Raw genomic sequence first — 22,168 nt, 5'->3', positions numbered from 1 at the left:
TCAGTTTGATCCGGATACTTCTCACGTTCTGCCCGAGCGAAAAATGCTTGCAGATCTTGAATTCAAGAATAGGGATGTGGACAAAGTGAGCGATGAGGAGCTTCTTGAGGATCGCATCCGCTCCCTTGAATTACACTTGACTCTCCACCGTCTTAATGTGCCACCAGTGCTACAAAAGCGAATTCGGTTTGATGCACCCTCCTCAGACATACTGTCCACATGCGCCGGTCCTTTTGAAAGTAAGACAGGACTCGAGTGTCCTGTGTGTCTTGGGCGTTCTGACCACCATCATGAGAGAGCAAGGATGTATCAATATGCGCGAAAGGATACATTGCAGAAGCACTTTGGGACCCATAAACTGCCATCAACCTTTCCCAAAGGTCGTCCCTGTGACTGTCCTGGTTGCGAAGATGTTTTATATTCGCTTCCTAAGTATAAATTCCACCTGTTTAATGTACACAAGATTGCACTGTAATTATAACAAGATTACGAACTTGGTTTATAGCATAGTTATTTGATACTTTGGTGTTGCGATATCTTGGTTGTAAAATCGCCATTTTGTATGGAATATAGACTGCGCCGCTCGCTTGGGTGCGCCACTCGGTAGGGAATTAATTTACGTTAGTTAATGTAATCCACGGGCGGGCTGCGAATTTCCGCTGCAACAACTGAAGATTCAAATCAACCAACTTCAACGCGTTATATTTCCACTATTACTACCCAGAATGCTTTTATCTAAAGAATCTAGAATGCAGATGGCAATCGCTGATGGAAAGAGAAAAAAACCAGGTCAATCTTAGAAGCTGCTTGGGTATTTGAGGTGCCTGAATCTACCCTTCGCACTCGGCTTGCTGGGATCAAACCACGATCAGAAACATGCGCCAATAGCCACGGATTGACAGAAGTTGAAGAGAAATCTCTTATCAAGAAAATTCTTGATGCAGATAAACGGGGATTTCCAATTCGGCCAGAGTTTCTGCGTGGAATGGCTGAAATTTTGCTTCGTGAGCGACTACATGATTCCAAAGCAACCCTTGGAATCAACTGGGCATCCACCTTTATTAAGCGCCATCCTGAAGTGCGGACACGCTATAACCGACGTATTTCATATCAACGGGCAAAGCAAGAAGATCCAAGGGTTATAAACCAATGGCTAAACATTGTATATGAAGCTATCCAGAAGCATGGCATTCATGAAGATGATATATGGAACTTTGATGAGACTGGCTTTTGCAATGGGTCTTTGTACAACATCTAAGGTTATTACTGCAATTGAGCGCAGTGAGAGACCTCGCACAGTTATCCAAGGAAATCGGGAATGGGTTACAATCATTGAGTGTATTGGCTCTAGTGGCTGTCATATACCACCCTTGGTGTGATAGGCTACGCCTAAAATGGTACTCGGAACAGGTCCTCGCAGGCACGTGACAACTCCGTTGGACGCCTCCGACGCGTCGGGCATACGTTTACGCTAGCCTTTATATACTAGCTTCTCCCTCTCTCCTTCTTCTTTCTTTCTTTCTTTCTTTCTTTCTTTCTTTCTTTCTTTCTTTCTTCATCGAATCCTTTCTGTATATAGCTAAACAATAGCTTTCGGGCATAGCCCTTTACACTTGGTTATCCTGAAAGGGAAGGAGCAGCAGGCTATTTGGTATCAAGAACCAGATCTCCCACAGGAATGGCAAATAGCAACAAGCCCAAATGGTTGGACAACTGATTCAATAGGCCTTCACTGGCTTAAAGAAGATAAGTCTCATATTGCTTTAAAGTAAGTCTACTGCTGGGAGGGCTGGTATGATCCAGATCCACCATGTAATTGGAGGATTGGGGCTTCGCTGGATTCAAAATCTCTTCATCCAAAACATATAAATAATATGATTTTGGTGAAAGGCCTCTCAAGTTTGGCCAGGGGGGGATTAAAGGATGCACAATTCTCTTAGTGGTGTCCAAGTATGCTATCTGGCCATTATTCACTCCAGAAAAATGATATATGTACTAGTCGAATGATTTAGAAATCCGGTCTCAGTGTCACAACCTGGCTTCTCTCGTGTCGTACCTAGGGTTCTAGTTAGTTGTATTTCGAGACTGGACACTTACCCTAAGTGTCTCCCAAGTAATCGTATATTCAATGCCCCTCCGGGTCCGGTTCGGTATGTCGTATGCGTTGATGGGTATATCGCCCCCTCCAGGCTCCGTAAGATAATCAACAAGTAGAAACGGCAAAAGGTAACGCATAGAGAAACAAGGCCAACCGAGTACGTACACTGGGTTGTTGGTTAAGTGCGGACGAGTCAGAAACTAGAAGGTAACCAATGCTTGATTAACTAGATTGATCGCGAAGAACTGAGCTAGGTACATGAATGAGCGTCCTTATATATCCTTCCATCCTGTGAGTGGTAGTTGTTTTGGTAGTGTCAATGGTAGTGCCAAACTACCTTCCTGACTACCCATATTACTTGATGAGGATCTATCGGATAAATAGCTGGCCCGAGTAGCGAGGTCAGGAGATTCTTATAGTCAACGTGTGCACACATATAGTAGATTAAGCACTCAATCAGCTACATACACGCATATACGTTCGATAGACAATATAGCTCTAGCTTCCGCTGGTCCTCTCCATATAGACCTCGTTAGTCCGGAATAAATCGACTCCCGATTTCCCTTCTGAGCTACGATCCGAGAGACCCCGCTTCAGGTACTAACACATCATATTGCTCAGCCGCAGCTGAAAAAACATGAAAGTCCCATATCTAGCTGACCTTTTCTTCTTTTTAAAATCTATTGCCTTCAGAAAATCTATATAACTATACGGGTCTATACATTGTATCTTATAAGATTGACGCAAAATGGGAGTATGTTATGAATAGACAGGCTTTCCTTCCTTCAAGACTCACCACTGAATATTTTCTTCACCAGGCTTACGGAGAAGTCCGATTTGAGAGTCGTGATGAGCTAGAGAAACATGAGGATGAAATCTTGGAGTATGCTTTTTGTTTCCTTTCCTTCTCTTTGCATGTTGACAGTGTATATTAGCAAGCTCGATGAGTTTGGATGTACAATAACATACTGTCCTGACGACCTCAAGGTTGAGCTTGTGCGGTAAGTATTCATTCACCTTTCCTTTCATACCATCAATGATACAGGTAACTGACTGGACTATTAGCAATGGTGGTTACAACATCGACGTCGACGAGATCAATGCAGCAATGGAGAAATATGGCGGGAAAGTTGTGGTGACTGGATAAATCTCTTAACCTAGGTACTGGGATCTAGACTTAGACTTGGTGTCTTTGCATGTTTGCTTCTTGTAGCATTAGTTTCAGACAAAGAATGCATTATCATGCATCGCCACTGGCTATGTACATCCCTACTGCTTACTTTTTGTAGTAGCCTGGTCTATGGCCCCGCATATGCTTTATCCCGTCCTGTAACCAAAATTAAACAACCTCCATCCATATACCACACACATTTCCCGCGCTGCATCTACCATGATCAGCTCGATTGTGCTGTTATTTTCATTATTGTATATCCCAATGAAAACGAAGGCCTAATATGTCTCATGAACTTCAAGCGGGTTTCTGTAAAGCAAGCATAATATCACAACCATCATGCGAGAAAATTGCCTCCAGCGAAGAATTTGAACAAGGACACTGTGAGGAACACCTTCTGAAGCATAATAGACAGCAACTGCCATTTCTTCTTTTAGCCACTCATACCCAGCCATGTTGACCATCAGTTTAGTCCAAAAGTTAAAGGAATTTTGAAACTGGTCAGGTTCGCATCCTTCTTATAGATACAGGGAGGATTGAACACTCAGAATGCAGCTGACCAACACGTATCACTAATCAACCCTGTGATCCATTGGAACAACCTTGAATTTCCTAGTGGGTGTCACATCAATCCATTTATAACCCCAGTCGGCAATGAATCCTGTTTATACTCTTGCCCCACGGCTGTCGCTCGCCTTGCTGCTTTCTGGTAGGTGATCTAGAAGGTGATCCACCCTTTGGTACTTTTTAATGTCAGTCACTAACCTTCTAAAAATAACATAGAAACAGACCTGAATTATCATTTCGATATCACTTGGTGTCAATGTCAAGAGACTGCGAAGAAGGTCACAATCAAATAGGGAATTTTCGAGGAATGCATGGACTGCCCCTCTATTCCAACTCTCTCTGTTTGACCAAAGCTCAGGATGCACCTTGCAGATCCTGGCCAGTCTGGACCGGACTGCATTGGTTGTTCTTTCATATTGCGGCATTGTGGCTTCCAATCCAGCTACCATGCCTTCCTGGATTCCTCTCACTGCAGCCCGTTTATTAGTCAGTAGCTGGGCAATTGTCTCTGGTGTTATTCCCCACATGCTGAGCACAATAGCGACTGCATCCTCCTCCATATTCCAACATACTCGATCCATTCTCTATGCTTTAAAGAATTGGAATGGAGCAAACGAGATCATGTCAAAGCCGTTTATTTAAATGATAAGTGCTCCTGTTTGCGTAATGATAATAATCTACTTATTGTTCTTTGGTCCTGCGCTGTAATACGTTCATCTTCATAAGACCAAGGTTGTCACCAACATGTTGTGATACCTTTGGGTTGGATTTGCTCCGGCATCACCGATAGCCAATTAGTAGGGCTGCGGCGCAGCCGAACCTAGTCATAAAACAGTGCCGCCGGGTCCAGACGGGATCACTGATGGGACTTTCCTTAATTTGTAAATAAGGTGGTGGACAATGATAATCCCATTTCTATCAGTAATTCATGACTTTCCCAAAATAAGGTTTGCCGTTTAGAAACTGTCACGCGCTCGGATAGTAGTAAACGAACTAATATTCAAACTACTATGTAGCTATCGACGAGAAAATCAAGCATGAGAGAGAAAAAAGGAAGAAGAAGAGAAAATAAGGCAGTGTGGCCTTATATACACTCTCGCTTAATCCAGACAAAGAAAAGAAAACATCCAAAACAGGTAATCATGCAAACGTTACAAACGGCCAACGGCAGCGCCGTGACAAGGTGTTGACCCCATGGACTGCCCGAAATATTCAGAGTTGTCTGTCAGAAAGTGAAGTTGGTGACATCACTTTAATCAGTCCCTCTGTACCAATCAATTCCCTGTTCCTAGCCAATGCAGACCAGGGCATGAAGTCAGATTTTATCCCCACCAACTGTTCTCAATATAAAATGCTAATCACAAGAGTAATGCGCATCATCCTACCAACCGATCCATATCACTAACAGAAGGAGCGTGGATAAAGCCAAGTAGAATGTGGTAGGCCCTTCCGTACTGCTATCCAAAACATGTAATGGGATGTGACAGCCAAGAAGATGTTTGTTCACACAAGGCAATCGGCGTAGTATGTACGTAGACACAAGAGCACGGCAATATCCTCACCTTTGGCAGGATGCTTGCGACACTGAGTCTACATGGTCCACCCTGAAGCTTCATGTTCTTTTTCTCAGAATATGACCTAATGAACTTGCGTGAACCTGTCATCAAGTGAGGCTCGGCCAGCCCGAAATGAAGATTACAAGGATGGTCATGATGAGAACAATGGACGACAATCCAAATTCGCAAGGCGTCATGCCCTCTCAATCATCACTCATTGTTAGTAGGGTCCTTGAGCATGAGGGAGTGGATCATATTGGTCAGGAGACCGCACCACTGGCTGCAGCTCCAAGATGATTATGATCTTGGACAACGAACAGGAGGTGGCGCAATGAGGGGGGCAGACAGAGGGCCAATAGCAAAAATGCCTCACCAAAATCATGCGGCCAGCGCGGTAATAAAGTGAAAGAAAAACAACAGGAATTGGGTCGAAGTTGAAGTAGCGATGGAAGGCATCTTTATAGAGACGCACGGCGGTGCCAAGCGGCAAAGGAACGCTAAACCCAAATAGGAACACTATACCCCTTCTAGTAATTCGCTGTCACCCGGGTATACGGAGTAAGCCGTCTTTCTTTACAGCAGCCCAAATGTATCTACTTGTATACTTCGGATGTTCCTTTACTTCGAATGTTCGAGATTCAGAGTCAACCATGGTTCTTTTCATTAACGATTATTCAATTGGCATCTTCATTATGTCGATGTCTCTACAGCGAGTCAATCTGTGAATATACCCCGAGTATTTACACTTACTCCAAAGCTTATGGCAACTACAGTGGTATGGTATTGGCTCTGGTGTTAACTGTGCAAGAGCTTACTGACTACTTTCGGGGTCTTCCTACAATGCAGTATGCAGCCCTGTCCAATACTATATATTAACGTCATGAGGACCGAGACACAATCTACTCATCATACAGATCATACAACCATGATTCCCCCAACCGTTCTAATACCGGGCTATGGACTGCTTGCAGGTATTCTTTAGGGAACCATGCGGCCGTCAACTTGAGGTAAGTGCCGTATATACTCAGAATGAATGCTTCCTGATTGGATCATTCGCTCTGAGACAGCTCCAGCGAGTTGAACATGGCCTGGCCCAGCATCACCGCCACCTCCTATGCCGAGTATCAAAGTAAAGTTTGATAGAAGAATAGTAAGTTTATGCCTTCGCCTCGCAAGTCTTTTGAGATTACTGGAGGCGGTATTGTAGTAGTTGTAGTACACTGACTGAGGCGGAGGCATGAAGGAGGCATTGATGTTGGGGTTGACGGGTTGCGCCAGGATGCCGGCTAAGGGATCGTGGAGGGAGGACATGGTGTATTCGGGCCCGTACTGGAGTCCATGAAGTTTAGATTAGTAGAGGGACAGACATTGCTGGATCCTTCGCGGCGGCTGCGTGATAGTGATTGATGGCGGGAGATAGGTGCTGAGGGACGTTCCTGGCTTGACTGCCTTCGCCATCGCCTGCACGGTCTAGGGGTACGAAACAGAGGAAGCGCGTGAGAATGCTTGTTGTGGGGAGTTCGAGGAGTCATGAGATGTCACGGGCTCGGTAGCTAGTAGATAAAACGAATGATCTTCACATCTAAACCGCTACGGTTGAATAAATATGCAAGTCACGGGGATTTCTATAATTAGTAAAAAGTTGGGTATACCCAAGGACAATGTCCAGGTCTACTTATAGACATGGAAAAACAATGGCTTCTGAATTGTCCCAGGCTTTATACAGAATAAACGCCAGATTTTATGTCCCTGTGCTCCTAGTCCTTACTAAAGAGTGCCAAACTCCACCGAACAGACATGCGGTGATTGCAGTAGGATTGTGAATTGTGATAATAGAATGAAATCAAGGATGAACCACTCCTTCAAACTATAAGCGCAAATCCAAGGGTAATCGGTGTCATTAAACCTTTCATACTGGTCTTCGATACGACCCTCCCCTCCTGAAGAAGTCCTTACCCCCATCCTGCATCTACCACAAAAGTCTATACACCCACTCTCCTGCTTGCACATGCTGTGCGCCGGGCTCTCTTTGGGTTGTTATTGACAGATATGGAGACAATACTTGTTTGATTTCTTGCTTAGCTATGTCATATATGGTGAACTTGACTTGAGACCTCATGACTATTACATAAATTGCTCTCGACTGCAGTTGTTCGGGTATTCAGCCCCCATGGAGGTTACTTACAAATGTTCCTCCATCATATCCAAGATCATAAATTTCATATCAAGCCATGCAATAACGCTCAATCTTCCGGCATCTCCGACTCATCAAACATATACGCCTGTCTCGAACCCCGTCGTTGACTATCCTGCGCCGTCTGGCTATTAGCCGTGAACCCGCCTCCAGACAGACCACTCTTGGAGGGCATATTCTGCTGAATACTGTTAGCCTGTTCCGCTTGCTACACGGAACAGAAAAAGCATACCTGCTTGGTCGGGTCCATTTTTCCAAATATCCCCTGGCTACTCTGCTGGCCACCATTTTGGGCCATCTTTTGGGCCTGGTCGTGGGGCGGGAAGGCGAAGTTGCTAGTGTTAGGATTCCGATTTGAGGACATCGTGTAGTGGTACATAGAAGAATATAATAAATAATGTTTAAGGATATTTGATCTTGTCTGATGTTCAGATTGAATTGACTTGCTTTTATACTTCGTGTCCAAGCCGGTGGCGTCTCTGTCATCAGATATGATCTATGCTATATGCGGGGAAATGAGCGCATGGTGATGTGAAACGAACTGTATTCTCGAGCTTGAGCTTCTTTCTACAATTGAAACTTGTGAAGTGATGCCATGCCATTGGTTAAATGGTGATGTTTGGTTCTTGACATATGCCAAGAGATCTATGAAATGACATCTATTGAATGACGCCCAACATAACCATGGAACTCTAAACGAAGTACCCAGAGAATAGAATATCAGATTCGCCTTCATCAGAAATATCATGGGCACCTTGACTCACACCGAGTCACATTATCCGCTGCATAACATGCACAAAAATTCGGATAAGCCCGCATTTCCCTTTTTGGACCCCGACAAATGCCAAGGACGTCGTCTCAACCTTGACGGTGGCCCTATACCTCGCTATTTGTGCTATGACTTTGTTGTGGACATCGGTTATTTCTGAGGTTGTTATTTTCCCTGAGGTGATCCTCGGATGCAAGGTGCTGGTTATATAAGTTTTAGATTTCTTGACCATACACACACTCCTCTATTACTTAACGAGAGGAATCAATTGAACCATCTAGTTGGTATCTAATTGGCATCAATTGTTCCCATGGCCCCGTCTATCATTGCAACCTGCAAGCAAACACGTTTCCATCTTCTCGATAACAACCCTTCGCAGGAAGTAAGCCAGTTGGCCTCCTTTTCCCCTTGCTCTGCTAACCCATTGGCTCTTAGATAGACGTGGACGGACTCAATGTCTCGGTAGTGGCCACCCCAGACACTAACGATACCTCAACAGATACTTCATCCAAACCATCCAAGCCCAAGGGTAAATCGAAAGCCAAAGCTGAAGCCAGGGAGCTGGTCGTGGATGCTCATTTGCGTTTGAAACCGGGCATTCATTATGGCTTCCTTGGGCGAAATGGCACCGGGAAATCAAGTAAGAGAGGCCCTACAGGTTGAGTGTTGTTTCATGGCTGACGGATTAGCTCTTCTACGGGCCATGGCGGACAAGCTCGTCCCGGGTATACCTCATGCGACTCGGATTGCTATTCTACAACAGACAGATGCCGATACTAATGGCAACCTGGATCCGGGAAGCGGTAATCAGCATGCGACTGTGCTGGAACGAGTGATGGGGAGTGATACTTCTAGGAATGAAGTGGTACGGAAGATGGAGTGTAAGTCTCAGTCTCATTTTATCATAGCCACGCTAATTATATCCCGTTCCCAAGACTTATCCAAAAGTTTCGACAGCGATGACCCATCCCAACCGGTCCGCGCAATTCGCACGGTTCGTCACGAGCAACTCGAGAGTCAGCTATTCCTGGCCCAGAAGAATGCAAGCCTGAAGAGTGGAGCAAGAGGACTACAGGCGCGCAAGGATCTGAAGGCTGTCGAAGGGAAGGTTCAAGCCGCGAGGAAGCTGTGAGTCCCTCGGTCAGTACATTGAAGACAATTTTTGACTCTTTTAGAATGGAGCAGGTAAAAGAGGAAATCGACGCCGATGCAATCAAGGCAGATACACAGTCTGCGCTGGATACACTGCAAGATCTCCAATCTCAATTCGAAGTCGTACGTTCGATTCTTGACATGACGAACTGGTATCTAATACATTGGGGCAGATGAAACTGGTCGACATTGAACAGCAAGCCCGCCAGATTCTTATTGGGTTAGGGTTCAAGGAAGTTTGGTTTACAAAGCCATTCTCGGATCTATCTGGTGGCTGGCGCATGCGTTGCATGTTGGCAAGTGTCCTGATACAGAATCCCGACGTTATGATTCTTGACGAGCCCACCAACTTCTTGGATCTTCTGGGCGTCGTCTGGCTTCAGAATTATCTTCAACAGCTACGCGACTCGTCGGAAACGACTGTGGTCCTCGTCTCCCACGACAGAGACTTTATCAACGCAGTCTGCGAAGAGATCATGATTCTCAGAGACCAGAAGCTCACTTACTTCCGCGGCAACCTGTCTGCATACGAGAAAGATTTCGAGGAACAAAAGCTCTACTGGGGACGCATGAAGGAAGCACAAGAGCGCCAGGCCGCTCACATGGAAGCAACCATTCGTGAGAATATCAAAGTCGGCAAGAAGACAAACGACGATAATAAGTTGCGACAGGCCAAATCCCGCCAGAAGAAAGTGGACGATTGGATGGGAATTCAAGTGAGCCATAATGGAGGACGATTCAAGTTGAATAGAGACCTTGTAGGTTGGCACTTGAATGCCCGTGCCGAAATTGAGGTCCCAACAGACGAACGAGGCGCGTCGATGAGGCTCCCCGATGCCGGTGAACTACGTTTCCCGGGTCCGCTGATATCTCTAGAAGGGATTGTCTTCCGATATAAGTCTAACGAGGCCCCTGTTCTGAATGGTATTGATTTTGTGATGCACATGGGTGACCGCGTCGGTATCATGGGTCTTAATGGCTCTGGGAAATCGACACTTGTCCGTCTCTTGGCAGGTAGTATTTTGCCGACGAAGGGGAAATTAACGACCCATTCGAGACTCAAACTCGGCTACTACGCACAGCATTCGATTGACGAGCTCCAGGAACAGGGCCAAGCTGACCCTGGTCTAACTGCATTGGGGCTAATGACAAAAGAGGTTGGCGGAGCGTTCAAGGAGGGAGAGATCAGAGGTCTGCTCTCATCTATGGGCCTTCAGGGCCGGATTGTTTCTGATGTACCGGTGTCCCGGCTATCAGGCGGACAGCTGGTAATTACTCTCCACCCATTTCTATTCTATACAGCACTGATGAAACTATCAGGTCCGCTTGGCCTTGGCCAAGGTCGTATGGAACTCTCCACACCTGCTCATCCTGGATGAAATCACAACCCATTTGGATTTCCACACAGTGGCGGCACTCGCATCAGCGCTCTCCTCGTTTAACGGCGCAATCCTGTTGATATCGCATGACCGTTTCCTCGTTCGGTCTGTGGTTGAAGGGAAGAGAGATGAGGAGAACAGCCTGGACGATGATTTCGAAGGCGTCGATGATGGGCAAGAGAAATTGCAGGATAGAAGACGGACAGTGTATGTTATGAAAGCCGGAAAGCCCCACGAGCAGCAGAATGGCGTAGAACAGTTCGAGGAAAGCCTCATGAAGCGGGTTCTGAAGATGCTTCCAGCAACGAGATAGCATTAAGCCCTTAATTGAAGCTCACTGCTGGGTTGTTTCTGGTCCTTCCGAATCGCTGGACATAGTAATAGGCGTTATGGAAAAATGGCTAGGTCCAAGATGTGTGTCGACGCGGGAGTCAAATTGGTTTATATGCCTCTGTACTTGCCCGACTTGAATACAATAGAAGAGCTTTCTACTGAGACGTAATTGGAGCTACCACGCAGAAGATCCCGACCGAGAATTCGACTCATTGGACGCTGAATCTAGAGGAACCCAACACGGATTAGGGCGGCTTATTTATATCGAGAATCGAAAACACCAAATTTGGAATTGTTCATGCCGATGAAATCAGTCCTTTTATGAAAGAAGATGCACTTTTTGAAATACAGGCAATATGTGCAGTCTAAACTGGAGTTCAAACCAACTGCTTCGAAACGTCTGTCGCGACCATCTCGCCGCTACGCACCGCACCTTCCTTGAAACCCTTTCACTCGACAGAAGTTTCAGTGCCGGAAAATTCAAGGTTCCAGAAGGGCTCGCGGAGGACATCTCCCGCAGCAGACAAAACTTGGGGGGCAGGGAGGGGCAGGGCAGCCAAAGCCAGAGTACTGCTCTGCAGTCCAGTCATGCCAGGCAGTGGCCACGTACTCGCTGCGCACGCGGTCCTTGTCGCTGTACAGCTGGTCCAGTTGCTTTAACAGAACTTCCGTCCGGGTCTTGTCGTCCTGCTGCGACCACTTCCGGCCCGTATCACCACATAGGAAGCATGTCAGGACCCAGCCGCCATCCTCGGGGGAGCTGCAGTCTCGAATAATAGAGGCAGGACCTCTGAAAGACTGAACAAGTCCGCAGAAGCCCTTCTCAACCCAAAAGGGCTTTGAAAACCAGCATTGCTTTCGTGAAGTATCCGTAAGTGTATGAGTTGATCAGCCGCCGTGAGACCGGACAGACCAGCGCCGAGGATAATGACATCCCATGCCTCCTGTTCGCCGGTGGGCACTGACCGCGAAACGGCAGGGGAGATGACAGCTTCAGCGTCGACGAGGAATCGCCATTCAGGCTCTGCGAGTTGAGGGACAGGAACGAGGTGATGATGGGGTTGTGGGAGCGCAGGAAACGCTGGACGTGACGGGCTTGTTGGTGTTGCTGGGGGTTATAGTTGACGATGTAGAGGGTCAGGCGAGTGATGCCAGCAATAGAGCCACCGACTGCTAACAGGGCCTGGTGGAGGTTCAAGAGCAAGAGAAGAACTTGGGAGTCGTGGTGTGCGGGAACCTCCCCCGACACGGGAGAGCGTGGCTGTCCAGAGATGTGCAACAGGCCCGTCGAAGCAGTCGTCAACGTTGCGGACGCACTGCCAGAGATCGACTCGATTGCGCGCACGAGGGGGAGCATTGCAATGGATTGACAGCTTGGTGAGATAGAAAGCTCAAAAGAAAATCCAATTTCTTTGCAGGCCTTCTGCTGGCTTGTGTATTCTCTCTACCCAGCAAGACCGTTCTAACCCACATACTACTACTATATACCTCATTTACAAGCTGGGTCTGTTTCTGGGGCTTTGATGCTGGGTCATAACGTGAGAGAGAGGGGCGATTTGCTCCTCTACGCGACGGCTGACTGGTTCAGAAATTATCCATACGTGGGACCCGCGGCCGGCGCCCTCCAAGTACACACATTCTGTACTTTGTACTCGGACAAGTAGGTTCCGAGAGCTTCGAATCTTCTCCTGTGAGGCTGATCGAATCTGTCAGATCTCGCTCTGGTACTATGAGAAAAGTTGTGTCGCGCGAACTAGTCACAATCTAACTAGTATATAGGGAAATTCATCGCACGTCTTGTCCGACCGAGTTCGTCCCTCCGATTTTCGACCACATTGTCATACTTGTGTCTCATGACATCCTCTCGGACTTAGACAATCGCGCCCAACGTCTGTTCAACCTGACGCCTGGCGGAACTCATGAGTATGGAATGACATCGAACAAGCTCATTCTTTTTTCAGATGGTGTTTACATCGAATTCATTGCTTTCTATGCCGATGTTGACCCTGAGAGACGTAGGAAACATCGCTGGGGGAACCTGAAGAAAAAACCATCATTGACTGGGCTTTCACATTGCCTCCTGATGGTGATTTCAGGCCCCTCAGTGGGCAAGTCCTCGATGCCAACGTTGGCATTTCTTGTGAAGATCCTGTGCCTTGGGGGCGAAAGAAAGAAGATGGCACCACATTAAAATGGACGGTCAGCACTGCAAAAAAACGCCCTGGGAAATGCGATACCCCCGGGATATTTGCCTTTCTGGTGTGTTGACAAAACGCCTCGGGACTTGCGTGTACCATACAGCGTGGAGCTTCATCTGACTCAACACCAAACAGGTGTTCGGAGTATCTCTGCACTGTTATTATCTGTTCCAAGGGAAAGAAATCCCGAGCCTGACGAAGGCATACGACATGATTTGCGGTCCAGCCCCCGAGGACCAAGTTTGGCACTATGAAGTGCCTTCGGACTCGACGGCTGGTAGAAATGCCATTTCCATATCAGAGACTGAAAGGTATGCAGTCATCACACTTGTCCTGAATGGACCGAACTGTGGGCAAGTTGAAATTCTGCCTGGTATTATCTTCGAGGTAAAGGAAAAAAATTTGTCTTCTGTACCTTAACCTATATCAATTACGAGAGCTCGCCTGGCTTTCCACAACTGCATATGTCAACGTGATTTTGGACAATTGTTTGCCCTCTTGAGCGATTTTCTGCATAGATAAAACAAATATATCCTTTTCCATGGCTTTGTTGTTGATGGTAATTCGCCCTTCTATGAGATGGCCCGCGACGGGGAGAAGATTATCCGGCCCGCGGTCGATGGCGACTCCGCGCCTCCGCGGAGCCCAGATGTCCTGATAAGGACTGCTACCGTTACTAAGATGCATCATGATGATTACCATTCGCTGAATTCATTTCTTATCCTGTCCTAGAACCCATGCCCTCATGCATTCCCATTTTTGCTGGGTACTGAGCAGCATCTCTTCCGTTGAGAATGGCTGAGTGTCTATTGCGCCGGCGGGGCGCCTTATCACCATCACTTGCGTCTCTATCCCGGATGACTGTCCGACCACAACCTCGGCGACATAGCACGAGTGCAACGGCAGCGACGGCACAGCCAAAGGATAGGATACAGTCAACAATTGCCTATCCTGCTCCTCCTTCCCCCGAAAAGGTCACATCCACGAGATGGTCTGCCCTGCGATCCGCGAAACCGTTTTCCGAGTTCCTGACAGACACATTCAACCGCCAGCATGATTATCTGCGGATTAGCGTTACGGAACGATGCAATCTACGGTGCCTCTATTGTATGCCCGAAGAGGGTATACAGCTTTCTCCCCAGCCTCGTCTTCTTACCTCGCCGGAGATTGTCTACCTCTCGTCGCTTTTCGTCTCGCAGGGCGTGACCAAGATTCGATTGACGGGTGGGGAACCGACAGTCCGGAAAGATATTGTTCCTTTAATGCAATCGATCGGAAATCTGCGGCGTGATGGACTACGTGAGCTGTGCTTGACGACGAACGGAATTTCACTGCATCGGAAACTCGATCCTATGGTCGAGGCGGGGTTGACGGGGATAAACCTCAGTCTAGATACACTCGACCCGTTTCAATATCAGATTATGACCAGGCGCAAGGGGTTAGATGCCGTGCTGAAAAGCATTAATCGGGTCCTGGAGATGAACAGAATGGGCGCAGGGATCAAGCTGAAGATCAACTGCGTCGTGATGCGGGGTATCAATGACCGGGAGATTGTCCCGTTTGTTGAAATGGGACGTGACAATCCTATCGAAATCCGGTTTATCGAGTATATGCCGTTCGACGGCAATAAATGGAGCGAGGGGAAGATGCTCTCTTATCAAGAGATGCTGGCGGTCATCCGGGAGAAATACCCCAGTCTGGAAAAGATGGCTGATCACAAGAATGACACGAGCAAGACCTACCAAGTGCCTGGTTTCCAGGGCCGGGTTGGATTCATTACCAGCATGACCCATAATTTCTGTGGAACCTGCAACCGGCTGCGCATCACCTGTGACGGGAATCTGAAGGTCTGTCTATTTGGGAACTCTGAGGTTTCCTTGCGTGACGTTGTTCGGAAGGCGAACAATGGTGAACCGATTGATGAAGCTGTATTAGAAGAGCTGCAGTTACTCAATACCGTGCAGACGGCGGCGCGTGCCAGCGATAATGGTGATCTTGTCAACCCCCGAGAACGCGAGCTCCTCGATATCATCGGTATGGCAGTGAAACGCAAGAAGGCGAAGCATGCTGGCATAGGAGAGCTGGAGAATATGAAGAACCGGCCCATGATACTTATTGGTGGGTAGGCGTATCCTTTTTCATTCTTTATATATACCTGCATTGAGTGCTATGGATCATGACTACATGCATACATCTCATGGGACTCTGTTTTATTTGGCACAAGCGGGACCTGTCCAGCTTTGACTTGTATATACCACACTGTTTTGTTGTATAAGGCTGATGGAGGAAATTAGATACTAAATCAACGAGGTCTCGGGTTCAATTGGCAACATCTTCGAGGAATAACCCATGGTCGCATATCCCAACCCACATTCTTCCTTCCATTGTATCATACACAGATCAAGCCCGATTCTACCACCAGCGTAGTACCGATGCTGCTGAAGCACACGCAAGATCTTCCACTAATGCGGACCGAAAGGAGAAAGCTGAAGCCGAATCAGCTCTCCCAACGGCCTCCGACCCAGACCTCCCGCACCTAACCCCTTCCCAGAACGTACACATGACCCATATCAGTCAAAAAACAGTCACCTCGCGGCAAGCCACCGCCACCGGACTGGTCTACTTCTCCAACTCACGCCCGTGGGACTTACTTCGAGAGGGACAAGGCACACACAAGGGTGATGTGTATAGTGTCGCTCGTATTGCGGGAATCATGGCCGCCAAACGGACTCCGGATGTGGTTCCGCTTTGTCACCCGGGCATCGGGATCACGGGTGTTGAAGTGGATGTGAAGCTCCTTGAGCCAGTGACAGAAGGTGACGAGAGGATGAAATACGGTGCCATGTCTGTAAAGGCAACGGTTGGCTGTCTAGGCCGCACAGGAGTTGAGATGGAAGCCATGACGGCGACAATGGGAGCTGCGTTGACGGTGTACGACATGCTCAAGGCCGTGGACAAGGGGATGGTGATTGGGGGAGTGCAACTGGAGGAAAAGAAGGGAGGGAAGAGTGGACATTGGGTGCGAGAGCGAGAGATTGGCCATTAAAGTACATACTTGTTTTGCATAGTCGGAATAGAGTAGCCATGATCAGCCCTACCGAGTGCCAAGCCGGATGGTGGATTCGGCCCGGAATTTTCAAGTCTTTTCTCACCAACGGTCAACACTCTCTCCTTTTCTTCCTTCCATCATCTTTGCCCAATCCAGAAATTATTCACTATCAGAAGACCGTTGAAATGGAATAACACACGCTTGCTCCCAGTTGTTACGATAAAACTCGCGAATCCATCTCGATCGATTGAATTTTATCCCTCGCCGCGTATCTCGCCGCTGCAGAATTACCGCATAATATAATCCCTCACCGTTTGACCAAATCACGACTCTTTAGCCAGACATTCCTCTCCTGTCGAATCGCTAAACCTCGCATCAACCTGACGCTTTCCCCACAAAACAATACAATGACTTTTGGTACTACTAGACTTAAAATTCATCGAAAATTCAGAGTCTGGTGTTGTGGGTAGCGGTGTGCGCCTACACATTCAAGGATACCACCACTACTACTACTGGGCCTTATAAGGCCGGCTTGAAATAAAATTTGAGCTAGTTTGTCGCGGATTTACACTGCAGCTGCAGGGCTCTCTGTCCAACCAACCAACAACAGCATTCGGGGGTGATCTCCTGCATTCTGCTGGGAAGGAACCAAGAGAATTTTTCTTCGTGTGTCGCCAGGATGATCCGTGCGTACTTTCCGTTCTCCTTTTATTATTCTTTTTCTCCATTCCTTATTATATGTGTTGTTGTCTCAATTCGCGAAGAAGAAAGCTAATATACATGCATAGCCCGCGAATGGCGCCGGCCTCTTGGTCGCTTTATTATGGCGGTCCTTCCGCCATGTAACTTTATCGTGCTTCATTATGCCTACTTTATCCTCACGCCCTTAATCTGCAGTGCTATCTTCTGGAGCTCGTCGACTCCCGCGCGCAGTGTGGCTTATGTCGACTCCCTGTTTATGTGCGTCAGTGCGATGACTGGTGCTGGGTTGAATAGTGTACGTCCCACCAACATCCTGGTGTTCTAACATGTGGACTTACTGACATGTCTTAGGTCGACCTATCTTCATTGAATTCCTTTCAGCAGTCCATCTTGTTTGCACTTCTTATGCTGGGTCATGCCATCCTTATTTCCATCACGGTTTTGTTCGTTCGAAACCGGGCTTTCCATTCCAAGTTCAAGGGTATTTCCAAGAATCGTGCGCCTCAATGGCTAGCCGGACGCACACCGGAATCCCATCGTCCCTCGGATATTCGTGTCCAAGAAGCCCCAGTTGTCGTGGAAGACCGCGAAGACGGATTAGCCACCAGTAAAGACGGAAACAAGGCAAATGTGACTGCGCAACCGGTGCTTGCAGAGACACGATCTCATCAGGATGATGACGACCGTATTCGATGGGCTGATGATGACCAACTTACGATTGGCGCGAGGCAGTCGCATCACAACCATCATGCCCATCGCGTGTTTCCTATGGTCGGAGTCGGGGCTCGACTAGATTTGAACAATCACCCTAGAGATGTTACGCCCAACCTGCCGCTTTATGAAGAGGAAAAGTTTGGCGGACTGAAGGGCATCCTCCGGGGAACACACAAATATTTTACTTCCAAAGGTTCCGTCTCGAGGAACTCATCCTTTCATGGCCTTACTCCCGCTGAACGGGACAAGCTCGGAGGTGTTGAGTACAAAGCAATCTCCTTCTTGTCAGTCATTGTCCCAATTTACTGGCTAAGTTTCTTGATCCTCGGTATCGTGGGCATGGGCGGTTGGCTAGAAGCAAACCATCCTGAGATCCCACGCGCCAATGGACTGTCGCCTTTTTGGACGGGTGCTTTCTTTGCTGTTTCTGCATTTGTGAACAGTGGCATGTCCCTTTTGGATGCAAACATGACGGCGCTGCAGACAAACACATATCCGCTTTTGACCATGGGTATGCTGATTCTTGCTGGAAACACCCTTTATCCGTGTTTCTTGCGTTTCATTGTCTGGACTATGAGGCGTTTGATGCCAGACCGGCCGGCATGGAACTTGTGGAGGGTTACTCTGGATTTCATCCTGGACCATCCCAGAAGAGTTTACACGAACTTGTTCCCTGCACGCCACACGTGGTATCTGATGGCGAGCATCATTATTCTGAATGGAATTGATTGGGCTTTTTTTGAGCTCCTAGCCATCGGAAACCAGGAGATTGAGAGCTTGCCAACGGGATATCGTGTCTTGGACGGTCTATTCCAGGCCCTCGCCGTACGAGCTGGAGGTTTCTATGTTGTGACCATCTCCGGCCTTCGCCAGGGATTGCTCGTTCTATATGTTCTCATGATGTACGTCTCGGCATTCCCGGTGCTGGTTACGATGAGGAACACGAACGTCTATGAAGAGCGTTCCTTGGGCATCTACTCGCATGACGAAGAAGTGGAAGAAAACAATTCCAAGCCCCCGAATTTCTTCGTTAGTCTCTTCAGACACCACATCCTCGGTCGACAAGACTCCAACACCACCGAAGGATCCCGCAGTTACTTCGTCCACCAGCAACTCCGCTCCCAACTAAGCCACGACATCTGGTGGATCGCGATGGCAGTCCTATTCATCGCCATTGCCGAATCCCCGCACTTCCAAAAAGATCCAGTCGGTTACTCGACCTTCAACATCATCTTCGAAGTCGTTTCGGCATACGGTTGCGTGGGGGTTAGTGTTGGGTATCCCGGCAAAAACTCGTCGTTCTGTGGCTCCTGGCACACGATTAGCAAGTTGATTCTGGCTGCTGTGACGTTGAGAGGACGGCATAGGGGTCTTCCTGTTGCGATTGATAGGGCGGTTATGTTGCCGAGTGAGTCATTGGCTTATGCAGAGGAGGAGGATGCCGCGTTGAGGCGTGAGCAGACGCGTACTTATGGGATGGATAAGATGCCGATGGGGTCAGTTTGATCTTCAGCATACGAGAAAATAATATAGGGTCATTGGATGTGGTTCACCGTTGATGAAGTGTATCAAGTTTGTGATTTATTGTTTTTGTTTGCTTTGTGTTAAGACATTATTGTTTCCTCAGCAGCCTTGCTTCGTTCTCGTATATAGCATAGAGTACGTTCAGGTGTAAATAAAAGTTACGTTTTGATTTATAATTTCCCCCAGTATTATCCGCTTGGAAAGCTCCAATTCTAACTTTTGTATTGACACCAGTACATAGAAATAAAAACGGTAGTGTATCCCAATAATTACAGCTCTGACATAAAAACAGCAATAGTCTACTCCTCTTCCATCTCACCCTCCATTTCCTCCTCCTCCTCACTCTCATTTTCCCATTCCTCTTCATTCTCCTCACTCTCCTCTTCATTCTCATCACCGCCAGAAGAAGCACCAACATCACCTTCATTCTCCCCTTCCTCGCTATCATCATCGCTAGGACCAAACCCATCCGCCATCGGCACATCCTTCTCCTCCTTCTCCTGCTTCCTCCGCTTCTCTTCCTCGCGTCTCCCCTCCTCAAGGACAGCAGCACGCTCCTCGCGCAACTTCCGCTGGTTCTTCACGAATGCGCCCAGCGGCGTCGCTTCCCAGCTAACATCTTTGAGGAAAGTCTCGACTTCCGCGCGATTCCGAGGCGTATACGTAACGCTCAACCGACGTTCCTCGATCCACCGCGCGTTAGCCTCGACCTTCTGCACGAGAAGCAGGATCATCTGGTTGATCTTGGAGTTCTTGTTTCCGCCATGTCGCGATGAGGCCTGTTTCAGCCAGCGCTTGAGCATGACGACGACGGGGACGGAGAGTTCCGGGAACGCGATGTGTTTGGTCCACAGGACGAAAAACTCCGAGAAAAGTTCGGCGAGTTGCTCGCCGACACCGTCTTGATAGGTGCGTGTGCGGAGGTAGGATTTCGGGGCGCGGATGGTGGTGTTGAAATCGAGGGGTTTGAGGGTGCTTGATTTCGGGGGCTTGCGCATCTCGGCGAGGTTGAGGACTTCCAGGAGGGAGGGGGCGAGGGGGATGTAGGTGCCCGTTGCGCGGGAGAGGCGGAGGAGGGCGCGGGTGAGTTGGAAGCGGAGCGGGAAGTACTGGGCTGTTGGGATAAGGCGCATTGCTCCGATGGCAATTTGGACGACGGGGTAGATGAGGGGGCGAAGGGCGGATTGTTTGCCCGCTTGGGCTTCGACGAGGCCGTCGCAGTGTTGGGAGAGGACGCGGGACCAGAAGTCGAGGGAGTGGATGTATTGCCAGTTGTAGACTGCTTTGTAGGACTCCTTGGTTGTGTTGGTGATGCTGCTGCGGAGGTGGATGGCGAGTTGGCGGATGAAGTTGAAGCCCGTTGTGTAGGAGACGTTCTGGTCGATGCCCCAGAGTTCGGTTGCCGAGTTCTTCATGAGGTTGATGCCGGCGAGGGTGTGGATGGTTGTGTTGCGGCTGCCCTTGACCACGCCTTCGTACGAGGCCTTGAGCACCGTCTCCTTAATTCCTGCATCTCCGATGACCATTAATCGGCGTAGGAGGAGGAATGCGACGATGCGAGTTGCTTCGGTGGTGGAGACATCGGCCCAGATCCCGACGACGATCTTGACCAGGGTCTTAAGCAGCTTTCTGAATTGAAGAAGGTAAGGGAGCATGGGCTCGACGGACGAAAGAGTCATCTTCAAAGTCTGAGCATCGGACAGGTTGCTGAGCAGCTGGTGGACGGACGCAGTGTGCGATTTGATAAGAGGCGTGAGCGTCTTGAACTTCTTGGTCTCAAGAGACAGTTTAATTTTGCCGGAACCAGTCTCTTTGACTGGGAGATGGTGAGCCAGGACCCGGGGAACCATGTTGAGCGCAGTGACGAGAACTTGGTGATACACATTCGAGTCGCGAATCGAGTACTTCATCTCCTCTTGGTCCGCTTCGTTGAGGTATGCTGCGCACCGGAAAGCGAGCACGGCCTGTCGCATGGCTCTGATCGAATATTGCTCTTCCATCAATTTCTGCCACTTCTTCACAGTCACCATATTAAGTGTGTTATCCACCATCTCCTCATCCTCATCCTCGTCTTTCTTGCCCTTCTTTTTCTTCTTGGCCGGCCCTTCCTCCTCTTCTCCCTCACTCAGCGCATCAACTTCAGACAGGTCTCCGTGGTCACCAAAGTCGAGCAATTCGGCATCGTTCTCCTTTAGGTATTTGTAAAATTCTGGGTCCTTCTCCTTCAATGCTTCCAATTGGTTCTTGTGTTCTCCGATGTCGTCTGGGCCACTAGCCTGCGACGCGTCGTCGTCACTCTGCGCATCTTCCTCCTCACCTAAACCCGCGGAAGCCTCGTCGTCCTGCTCCTGGCCTTCGGATCGCTTGCGCTTCCCGATCTTCGGCGAAACATCCTTCTTCTTGCTAGGCTTCGACTGATCCGCATCGGCATTCGCAATATCGAAACCGCCCGAAAAGAAATCATCGACGTTCATTTCCGCAAAGGCATTTGCCTTCTTGGCCTGCTCTGGCTCCTCCTCAGCGGCACCACCGTTTTCCGCGCGTTGTTTGGCATTATCGGCCTTGCGTCTCTCATTCTGCTGGTGTCGCTGCTTGATCTTTGCGGAGGCCTTGCGCCGTTCGAGAGTGTCCTTGAGATGTTTCTTCTCGAATTTCTTCGTGGACTTTTTCTGAACCATTGTGAAAAAGTTCCTTCAGCCAAAAAGCAGAACTGCTATTTGGAAAATCGATGGAGGAATGGGATTCGTCGCTGGAAAGAAAAA

At 48.4% G+C, this 22,168-nt stretch overlaps 8 protein-coding genes across 8 annotated transcripts; 4 read left to right on the top strand and 4 right to left on the bottom strand.

Annotated features, from left to right (window-relative positions):
• Positions 1-2,846: 2,846 nt before the first annotated feature.
• On the top strand, positions 2,847-3,245 carry ACHE_30772A (uncharacterized protein; the record flags this gene model as incomplete). Its single annotated transcript, XM_043277427.1, has 4 exons — positions 2,847-2,852; positions 2,917-2,981; positions 3,034-3,099; positions 3,164-3,245. 4 exons carry the CDS (start codon positions 2,847-2,849, stop codon positions 3,243-3,245), a joined length of 219 nt encoding a protein of 72 aa, XP_043135307.1.
• Positions 3,246-6,370: 3,125 nt separating this feature from the next.
• ACHE_30771S (uncharacterized protein) lies at positions 6,371-6,703 on the bottom strand (the record flags this gene model as incomplete). Its single annotated transcript, XM_043277426.1, has 1 exon — positions 6,371-6,703. The coding sequence occupies one exon, from the start codon at positions 6,701-6,703 to the stop codon at positions 6,371-6,373; it is 333 nt and encodes a 110-aa protein (XP_043135306.1).
• A 932-nt stretch (positions 6,704-7,635) lies between these two features.
• ACHE_30770S (uncharacterized protein) lies at positions 7,636-7,950 on the bottom strand (the record flags this gene model as incomplete). The annotated part of the gene is made up of 2 exons (XM_043277425.1): positions 7,636-7,764; positions 7,819-7,950. The coding sequence occupies 2 exons, from the start codon at positions 7,948-7,950 to the stop codon at positions 7,636-7,638; spliced, it is 261 nt and encodes an 86-aa protein (XP_043135305.1).
• Positions 7,951-8,665: 715 nt separating this feature from the next.
• Positions 8,666-11,199, top strand: ACHE_30769A (ABC-F family ATP-binding cassette domain-containing protein; the record flags this gene model as incomplete). The annotated part of the gene is made up of 7 exons (XM_043277424.1): positions 8,666-8,737; positions 8,791-8,995; positions 9,045-9,236; positions 9,291-9,483; positions 9,531-9,630; positions 9,681-10,775; positions 10,828-11,199. 7 exons carry the CDS (start codon positions 8,666-8,668, stop codon positions 11,197-11,199), a joined length of 2,229 nt encoding a protein of 742 aa, XP_043135304.1.
• Positions 11,200-12,042: 843 nt separating this feature from the next.
• Positions 12,043-12,576, bottom strand: ACHE_30768S (uncharacterized protein; the record flags this gene model as incomplete). The annotated part of the gene is made up of 1 exon (XM_043277423.1): positions 12,043-12,576. The coding sequence occupies one exon, from the start codon at positions 12,574-12,576 to the stop codon at positions 12,043-12,045; it is 534 nt and encodes a 177-aa protein (XP_043135303.1).
• A 1,635-nt stretch (positions 12,577-14,211) lies between these two features.
• ACHE_30767A (uncharacterized protein) lies at positions 14,212-16,463 on the top strand (the record flags this gene model as incomplete). Its single annotated transcript, XM_043277422.1, has 2 exons — positions 14,212-15,535; positions 15,712-16,463. The coding sequence occupies 2 exons, from the start codon at positions 14,212-14,214 to the stop codon at positions 16,461-16,463; spliced, it is 2,076 nt and encodes a 691-aa protein (XP_043135302.1).
• A 682-nt stretch (positions 16,464-17,145) lies between these two features.
• Positions 17,146-19,388, top strand: ACHE_30766A (putative potassium transporter; the record flags this gene model as incomplete). Its single annotated transcript, XM_043277421.1, has 3 exons — positions 17,146-17,152; positions 17,255-17,463; positions 17,520-19,388. The coding sequence occupies 3 exons, from the start codon at positions 17,146-17,148 to the stop codon at positions 19,386-19,388; spliced, it is 2,085 nt and encodes a 694-aa protein (XP_043135301.1).
• A 317-nt stretch (positions 19,389-19,705) lies between these two features.
• Positions 19,706-22,084, bottom strand: NOC2 (mRNA-binding ribosome synthesis protein NOC2; the record flags this gene model as incomplete). Its single annotated transcript, XM_043277419.1, has 1 exon — positions 19,706-22,084. The coding sequence occupies one exon, from the start codon at positions 22,082-22,084 to the stop codon at positions 19,706-19,708; it is 2,379 nt and encodes a 792-aa protein (XP_043135300.1).
• Between the last annotated feature and the right edge of the window lie 84 nt (positions 22,085-22,168).

This window comes from Aspergillus chevalieri, chromosome 3 (assembly GCF_016861735.1).
Source record: "Aspergillus chevalieri M1 DNA, chromosome 3, nearly complete sequence".
In the NCBI taxonomy this organism is placed as follows: Eukaryota; Fungi; Ascomycota; class Eurotiomycetes; order Eurotiales; family Aspergillaceae; genus Aspergillus; species Aspergillus chevalieri.
Note: the sequence above shows the minus strand (reverse complement) of the source record. Positions and strands in the feature narration are given on the sequence as shown.